Raw genomic sequence first — 9,354 nt, 5'->3', positions numbered from 1 at the left:
AAAGCTGCTTACTGTCAGAGGCAGGGGATTTTATATAAGCTTTCGGAAGTGGTAAATCTTTATGGTTTTCCCCAACTCCGGAGCTGCTGGTGGGTTTGACCCATTGACCGTTGAATAAGCAGTCCAACGCCTATCTGGCTGAGCTACCAGACCTCCCTGCTTACAGAGAGAAACTTTTATCTCTATTTTTGATTGCTTCCCAGGACCACTGGAAGTACTGATTTGCCCATTTTCAATCCCCTCTTCACTTTCTGTTCGCAGTTGACTGAGTCATGCATCCAATATGACTCCTATTGAATGTCTACACTTGCTCCCCGTCTCTGATTTGCAATGTTGGGGAATTTCCTGAGAGAAAAGAAAAAGGAAGGAAGGAAGGGTGATGGAGGGAGGGAGGGAAAAATTGTCTATCTTTTAAAAGCTGCTTTTCCTAACGTCCTGACCTAAAACAAAAAATCTCCCCGCCTACAGCATGGACATGCTCCCAGCTGTGGATTGAGAGAATCCAGTCCCTTTTGCACACCCATCTCCGAAACGTCACTCCTATAGTCTGAGCGCCTCCTTTTTAGGAAGCCTTTCCGTTTGCTCTCGTTTGCACTTCAGTTGCATTTTCCAGTTCTCTATCTGCCCCAAGAATATCAGTGAGAAACTCAAAGAGATCAAAAGAGTTATCACAGTTTTTAGAGGCTTCTGACAAGGTAGGTCAACAAGTATAAATTTATTATAAATCATAGCATATGTACATAAATGACATGGTTGATTTAAAAATATAAAAATGTACCACATTTCCCCGAATTTTAAATTCAGTAATAAAAATGCCCAGCTTCCTGTTCCTACATTGTATTATAAAAAGATGCCAGTTTTATGGGTCTTTCTTGGAAGATCACATTCTCAATTTATACCGAGGTATATTATTCACAATGCACAGAATCAAAGTCACGCCATGTAGCTGTAACGCAGTGAAATAACGTAGATCACAGGCTTCAAAGAGAAAGCTAGCCATTGTTATAACACCATCTTCTAAAAATTAAGTAATTGTGAGTTCCTAGTTGTAATTGTCACATAGAAACTTTGCGCTCAGGGCCTCGTCACGTGTGCAGCTTTTCTCTATTCAAAGCAGGAAGACATTTCACAAGTGTAAGGTAGAAGGAAGTCCAGGGAAGGTTGAAGGCCTTCGCATGCCCTGGTCATCTGATGTTGGTCCTCAGGCTTACCAGTCTACCCACTGGAAAGGGGGTAGTGCTGGTTTCTCAAATCGCACTCAAGTTCGAATAGGGTTAATCTAATTTCCAATTGCTGAGATTCAGTTTAGCGAACAATGTTCTAAAACATGATGAGATCAGGCATTTCAATCAATATGGAAAACAAGGAAAGCAATCATTTATTAATTGGGCCTCTCAATATATCATTATGCATTAACTTTAAAATACTACTTCACACTTTCTCAGGGCTAGAAACATAATTCAAATTTTTGTAAATGTATATTAAATCAAAACCACTGTAGGCAGTTCAGGGTATCATTGACAGAGTTCATTTAAGGAGACAGTGTTGCCATTGTGCTACTATTCCCACATGATATCATCTTTTCTCAATTTCATTTGAAGATTATGGACTCGTTTTGGATGAAAGTTGCTGCTTTTCGGAAGCGAGCTAGTTTCATGACAACATTTTCTACAGCTACTTTTTATGTTCTTTGATCCTGTAGGGCTGCTATCTTCTCGCTGAATACCTGAAGCATCACTCATCTTTGCGTTTTGAAGCTGTCGCTGCATCTTTCGGACCTGGAGAGAAGACAAAAATCTAAAATTTTAGTTAACAATGGACTAAAAGTTATAACCCCAAATATATGGATTGGATGGAAAGCTTAAACATAAAATTAAAATTTTAACATAAAATTGAAGCTTAGCTCATTAACCTTTTCTTTATTGAGCAGCCATTATCTGTCCAACATTGTGCCCATCAGTAGAAATATGATGAATAAAATAATCTTTGCTCTAAAGGGGCTTATTACTCTTATTAGTGGGGGACAAAGTAGATATGTGACAGCTTGGTAATAAATAACTCAAGCCAAGAAACTGAGTTAGACAAAAAGTGTGTATTAGAGAAAGCCAAAGCAGTGTAAGATCAATGTGGGCTGGAGAAGTTGGGGGGGAAGGATACAACAGGAAATAGGAAAAAGAAGATCCTTTCAGAAACTGTTAGCAGCAAAGCAAACGACTGTTGCTTGGAATGAGTATTGAGGTTATACAATTGAATACACATATATATGTCCATACATATACACATATATTTGAATACATTCTTGCCAATTTATGATTATACTTGCCCTTTAATATTATGTAAATATGCTTTCCCTTGGAAAGAATTGAGACCCAAACTAAAGCCTACATCACAATCACCTTGACTTGCTTGAGCCTTCAAACCTTCTCTTGCACTAAAAACCCAACCCAATCCAACTCACTGCCATGGAGAGGATGCAGATTCAGCAACCCTACCGGACAGGGTAGAACTGCCTGTGCTTCTGAGAGTGTAACTCTACCCGAATAGGAAGCCCTAACTTTCTCTCTCGGAGGGGCAACAGTAACCACTATGCCATCAGGGTTCCTTTCCTTGCCCGAAAGGAAGGCTAAATGAGAACCACACGTCACTGATTCATGTACCAATTTGTCTGAAAGCACACTTCAGAACCAATCCTGTTCATTACTCAGTACTTGTTTGTAAGCCGGCAATGCTGACTAACAGTAAAATAAGAGTGGAGGGGATTACCTGATTTTTTTTGAAGAGTGTCTTGCAATAGTTGAGTAGATAGAGTTAAACAAAACTCATCAACCAACCAAAACTCATTTCTTCAAAATCTATCCCATTGCCCAGTCTAATTCGCTCATGTATAGGGCTCTGGGAAAGATCGAATTTGCAGTGCTGGTTTAAAAGTTGGGTCAATACCTGGTGCTTTATTTGCCTGAGAGATACTTTTTAATGATACATATTAAATGTATCATGACAGAATGCTTGGAAATGTATGTTCTAGGAGCTATTATGAAGCATGAATCATATTTCTCAAAACACAATCTGTATACAAAGGGCCTTCAAAACATGTGTAAAATGTAAAAAGTTCCATTATCTATTCTACTTTTCCCATAAAGTTGTTGAAGCCCCCATGTACAGCCTGACTCAATTTAGAAAACATTCTCTATTCCTGTTACTCTTATGCATCCCCAAAAATACACATGTTGTATAATCTTCACCAAATACCACTACACAGAAACATTATTTCCTATAGCCTTAAAAGTTAATAAACTAAAAATATTTGCTTCAAAATGTTCATGTACTCATTTACCGGTCATTTTAGGAATAAAGGCAGTAAACGTCTGCCTCTTTTAGTACTTTCCTATACACAAGGGGAGGCTTCCTTAAGGTTAAGAGCATCATCGGCGGTGAATGCTGCTAAGAGCTGCTAATGCTGACAGGTAGAACAGGCAGCTCCTCGGGGCGGGGCTGAAGTCTCCTGAAAGGGCTTGCTCCAGACTCAAGCTAGGAGCCACTGACTTGGGATAAAGCATTATACCTCATAATTCTTCTGTTAAAATATTAAAACTACGAAGCTAGTTTTAGTTACTAAGACTTCACACACAAGCAGAGCCTCCCACCGAAGCTGAGCACAGGCCCGAGGGAATGTGATACAGCACAGCTTGTTTGGGGAAAGAAGGAAGTGTGGGTTAAGGACTGAGTACGCTGGAAGAGCCAGGTGATCGTGTGGTACTACAGTAGATACCGGCCAGCATTAGGGGCATCATTAAGGCATTAGAGCAGAGAAGGATAAAGGAAAGAGAATGCTAGAAGAGTACCTTGGAAGGTTGCAGGGGCAAATTTAACCCACCTCACAATTTCCCCACCGCCAACTCTGAACACAGGACTAAACATGGCTGTTCCTTCTCCTTTGTGACCTTGGAGCACGGTGCGGGAGCTCACGCAATGCCAAAGGGACTGAAGGCTCTATTCTATAACGGTTCTAAGCCATGGCTCCTCTTGTCTTTCCACTAAACCACATGTAGCCCTCAAATTTGACAGGTCATACAGAGATAACACTGAATCCACAAATAGCACCTTTTATTAAACTCTTTTATTAAAGCCTTCTTACACTGTCTTGATGCTTCTTCAGTTTGGAAATCTGTTCTCCTTTAACTTCCATTTTCTTGACTAAATGCTCTAGTTCACTTTCTATGTCTTCATAGATTAAATGGTTTTGAGTCTCCCTCATCTGATTCAGTAGTTCTTGTTGCTCCCTATGAAAGAAAAGCAAACATCAAGCATTATTATAGTGTATGATATAGTCTGGTACAATTCTGCCATAAAAAAATTTTCTGAACACAAAAATTTTCTGTTCAATCATAAATTTTAGAGTTAATTATTAATCTTCAAAGAGCATCTCCTTACTCCCCGCAAACCCCTCCCCCCCCCAAACCAAACTCACTACCATTGAGTTTATTCTGACTCAGAGTGACCCCGTAGGAAAGAACTGCACCTGTGAGTTTCCAAAACTGTAACTCTTTACCAGAGTAGAAAATCCCATCTTTCTCCTGCAGAGCTGCTTTTGGTTTTAAACTGCTAACTTTTCATAATCAAAGCATAACTACTACAGTACCAGGGTTGGAAGCCTGGTGGGATGAGTTATGTGTTAGGTTACTATCTGCAAGGTTGGTGGTTCAAACACTTCATATCTGCTCTGTGGAAGAAAACTGAGCCTGTTTGCTACTGTAAAGATTTAGTCTCAGAAACCCTATACACGGTTTCTGTGAGTCAGAATTGACTCAAAGGCAAAGGATTGGCTGTTTTTGTCTGGAATTAAATCTATAGGGGGAGTGGTGGCACAGTGGTAGAGACCCTAGTTCAATTCCCAGCCATTGTTTTTCAGTCATTACCCATCTGTCAGTGGAGGCTGACAGTGTTACAATGATGCTGAACAGGCTTGTGAGGAGTTTCCAGAATAAGAGGAACTAGGAAGAGTGGCTTGGGAATCTATTTATGAAAATCAGTCTCTGGATTCAGCAGTCTGATCCACAACCAATCATGGGGATGGAACAAGTACCAGGCATTTTATTCAATTGTACATGGGTTTGCCATCAGTTAGAAGCCAACTCAATGGCAGCTACCAACAACAATTAAAATCTATGGTAAATAGGTTCAATGAATTACATATGCTTCCTCTAACCACAGTCTTACTGGAAGCACTCAATTGTTTGTGCCAAGAAATTTAGAAGACAGCTACTCTGCCAACTGAATGGCAGAGATTCACATTTGTACACATTCCAAAGAAAGGTGACCCAACAGAATGTTCAAACTACACAGCAATATCATTGATAGTGCACACAAGTAAAATGTTGCCGAAGATCATCCAACAATGATTGCAAAAAATACATCGACAGGAACTTTCGGAATTATTGTTCAAGCTGGATTCAGAAGAGGACATGGAACAAGGGAGATCATTACTGATTGATGTCAGATGGATCTTGGCTGACAGCAGAAAATACCAGAAAGATGTTTACTCATGTTTTATTGATTACGCAAAAGCCTTGACTGTGTGGACCATAACAAACTGTGGACGGCCTTGAGAAGAATGAGAATTCGGGAACACTTCATTGTGCTCATTCAGAACTCGTACAAGGATCAAGAGGCAGCTAGCTGTGCACACAGAGCAAGAAAATACTGCAGGGTTTAAAATCGGGAAAGGTGTGAGTCAGGGTTGTATGCCCTCACCAGACTTGTGCAATCTGAATGCTGAGCAAATCATCAGAGAAGCTGGCTTAGAGGAAGAAGGGTTACTAACAAACTGCTACATGCAGATAACACAGCCTTGCCTGCTGAAAGTGAGAGGAATTAGAGCACTTCTTCAGCCTTCAGAACGGATTATGACTCAATGTAAAGAACAAAATCCTCACCACTGGATCAGTAAGTAACATCATGATAAGTGGAAAAAAGTTGTCAAGGATTTTTGTCTTGCTTAGATCAATTCTCACAATCAATGCTCATGGAAGCAGCAGTCAAGAGATCAAAAGATGAGTTGTATTAGGTAAATCTGCTGCACAAGGCTTTTTCAGAGTATTATAAAGCAAGAATGTTACTTTGAGGACTAAAGTATACCTGACCCGAGCCACGGTATTCCCATCGCCTCATATGCATGTGAAAGTTGGACAATGAATAAGAAAGACCAACAAGGTATCAATGCAATTGAATTGTGGTGCTGGAGAAAAATACTTAAAGTACCAGGACTGCTAAAAGGACATACTGTGTCCTGAGCATATCTGACCCTACATTTTAACCTGTTAGCTTCCCTAATAGTCTATAATCTGTGAGTTTTCATTTTGGTCTGCTTCAAATGAGCAATTAATCGTCTGTTCTGCTGTTGGCTAAGGTCTTGTTCTGATTGATGATATAGAGCTTCTCCATCATCTCTTTCCACAGATATAACTGATTTGATTCCATCTGGTGAGGTCTAAGTGTCTAGCTAGCTGCTGTTTATGTTATTGAAAAAGAGTACTTGCAATGAATGAATGGTTGGTCTTGTAGAGTTCTACCAGGAGATCTCTGGTGTCATTTCTATCACCAGTACAGTATTTTCCAATGACTGCTTTCTTCTTTGTTTCCAATTTTTGCAGTCCAATCACCAATGCATCTTGATGGCATGCTTGATCCATTTCAGATCACACAAGTTGGTAAAAGTATTGAGTTTCTTCATCTTTGGTCTTAATGGTTGGTTTATAAGTTTGAACAATAGACCTAATATCTGGTCTTCCTCGGAGGCACATGGAAATTATGCTAACATTGACAGCATTGTACTCCAGGATAGATCTTGAAACATTCTTTTTAACAATGAATGTGACTGCATTCCTCTTCGTTTTGTTATTCTTGGTATAGCAGGCTGTCTGATTGCCTAATTCAAAAGAGCAAATGCTCATGATACTGTTATTCTAGCTTATGTAGTTTTTGACCACTTCCAATTTTCCCAGATTCACACTTTATATTCCACATTCTGATTATTAAATGAATGTCAGCCATGGTTTCTTCTCATGACATAGTGACATCGAGTTTAAATTTTAAATAGTAATAAAAATGCAAGGGAAAAAATCAGGGACAATAAATCCACATATCAGATTTAAATATGTGTAAATGGCCAAAGCAGGCCATTAGCATTTTAGAAGCAGGAAAAAAAAGCTGTCTAATTGTTTTCTACATTTCCTTGGTAAAGAATAAAAACACTTACGTATTCATTTGTTGCAGCTCCGCTTGCATTGCCATCAAAAGTTCTGACAAATGGTCACAGATGGTAACGGACTTTTCTGTGTCAGAAGATACAGCTTTAGCGTGGGGCTTACAGGGACATCGAAGCTCAGTCGCTTTGGAGTGTGCCTGGAGGGGGTGGAGGCCACGAGCTTGCATCATCTGCAGGAGGTTTTGCATACTTGAGTTCACACTACAGCTTGAGCTGACAGGCTTAAGAGGAAAAGAAAGAGCTGAGCACAGTTTCAAATGACTGAGGGTACTTAAAATACCATTTATAATCAAGCAGGAGGTGTTTTTGAGCCAGTATATTCACTATGTTGTCCCTACCTTCCCAGGCATGAAAGACATAGGTGCTCCAAACTTTGAATAACTTTGCTGAGTTAGTCCTCTCTTTAAAGATTTAGTTTTCTGAAGAGTATAAGAGAAAAAGCAAACAGAAAAAAAATTACTTTGAAAGGCATTTAGGATATAAAAAATTCTGAAAACTCAACAGCCAGGCCAAGGACAGGGGCAGACATCTCCTTGATGAGGAGATACAAGTGACAAACATATGAACAGAAACTCAACACCATTATCCATTAGGGAAATACAAACGAAAACTCCACTCACCATGCTCAGATCAGAATGGCCCAAATAAAAATAGGGACAATCCAAAATGCTGGTGAAGATGCAGAAAAATGGATCGCTCAAACATATTTGGTGGGTTGTAACATAGTACAACCATGCTGGAAAATGCAGTTTCTCATGAAACCAACCATCTAGGTTAAGCATATGACTCAGCAATTACGCTCTTGGGTATTTAGCCCAAAGAAATGAAAACTGTGTGGACACAAAAACTTATACACAGATGTTCATAAAAGCTGTATTTGTATTAGCTCCAAACTGAAGGATGAACCCAAATATCCTTCATTACGTGAATAGCTAAACATAGAATGGAAACATAGGAAAAAAATATCATGAAAAAGTTCCAGGAATTCGTTGAAGCCCCCTCAGTACTCTGTTACACTCACACCATGAAATACTATGCAAAAATTAAAAATATATATATACTGATACATATAATGGCTTAGATTGCTATGGATTAAAACAAAGGAACAAACTCAGAGCCATCGAGTTGGCGTCCACTCATATTGATCCTATAGGACAGGGTTAGAACTAACTTTCACGTTAGTTTATTTATAAGAGTAGAAAGCCTCGTCTTTCTCCCAAGGAGTGGCTAGTGGTTTCAAATTGCTGACCTTGCTGGTACTAGCCCAAAGCGAAACCACCACACCACCAGGAGCTCTCTCCAGGAACTTCGGTGCGTGAAATAAGCCATTCCCAAAAGGTCATGTACACTATGATTTCATTTATATAACCTAGTCAAGTAACAAAATGATGGGAGGTGGCAGAGCATGTCCAAATGACACCGCAAGTGCGAGCCAAAGGCTGATGGTGTGAACCATCCAGAAGGACAGTGAAAGGCAGACCACGCAATCTGCTTCCAGAGGGCACAGCCTCAAAAACCCAATGGAAATAGTTCTTCTCTGAAATACACATGGTTTTCCGGAGTTGGAATAGATTAGATGGCAATCAACAACAGCAAGAAGAAGCCAGTCCCAAAAGGTTGTGCACTATATTATCCAATTTATGTAATATTGTTGAAGTTAAAAAAAATTATAGAGATGGAAAAATTAGAAGTTGCCAGGCTTATAGTTAGGGCCTGGGGAAATATGGTTGTAATGAGGTGGCAGAAGGGAGCCTTGAAGTGATCAATTTGTACCTTGATTGTGATCATGATCATATTCATCTACATAGCAACTTTTTAAAATCCGAAGAATAGTAAATGAAAACTTAGAATTGTGGGTACCCTTGGACATGCAATTTACGAGGGGTACATGTGAGGCTTCTACAACAGTGGTAATTAAGCAGCGTGTTGAGCCTATCACTGCTTAGCTTATGCTTCTTTTTTTTTAAATCGTTTTATTAGGGGCTCATACAAGTCTTATCACAATCCATACATACATCAATTGTGTAAAGCACATTTGTACATTCATTGTCCCCATCATTCTCAAAACATTTCCTCTCCACCTAAACCCC

The 9,354-nt window shown here is 39.5% G+C and overlaps 1 protein-coding gene across 1 annotated transcript in view; it reads right to left on the bottom strand.

The window, feature by feature from the left end:
- Positions 1 to 700: 700 nt before the first annotated feature.
- The window catches only part of CEP57L1 (centrosomal protein 57 like 1), a 77,466-nt gene continuing 68,812 nt past the window's right edge, over positions 701 to 9,354 (bottom strand). Inside the window, exons 8-11 of the mRNA XM_030886827.2 lie at positions 7,603 to 7,683; positions 7,256 to 7,485; positions 4,136 to 4,280; positions 701 to 1,778 (exon numbers count right to left, since the gene is read on the bottom strand). Of these exons, the coding sequence (XP_030742687.1) occupies positions 1,560 to 1,778; positions 4,136 to 4,280; positions 7,256 to 7,485; positions 7,603 to 7,683 (675 nt within the window). The 3' untranslated portion in view covers positions 701 to 1,559. The remainder of the gene's footprint in view (positions 1,779 to 4,135; positions 4,281 to 7,255; positions 7,486 to 7,602; positions 7,684 to 9,354) is intronic.

The sequence above is a fragment of the Echinops telfairi genome, unplaced genomic scaffold, assembly GCF_000313985.2.
Source record: "Echinops telfairi isolate 266 unplaced genomic scaffold, ASM31398v2 ScPeMD7_3533;HRSCAF=4204_0, whole genome shotgun sequence".
NCBI lineage: Eukaryota > Metazoa > Chordata > Mammalia > Afrosoricida > Tenrecidae > Echinops > Echinops telfairi.
This window is presented reverse-complemented; position numbering and strand designations above follow the sequence as displayed.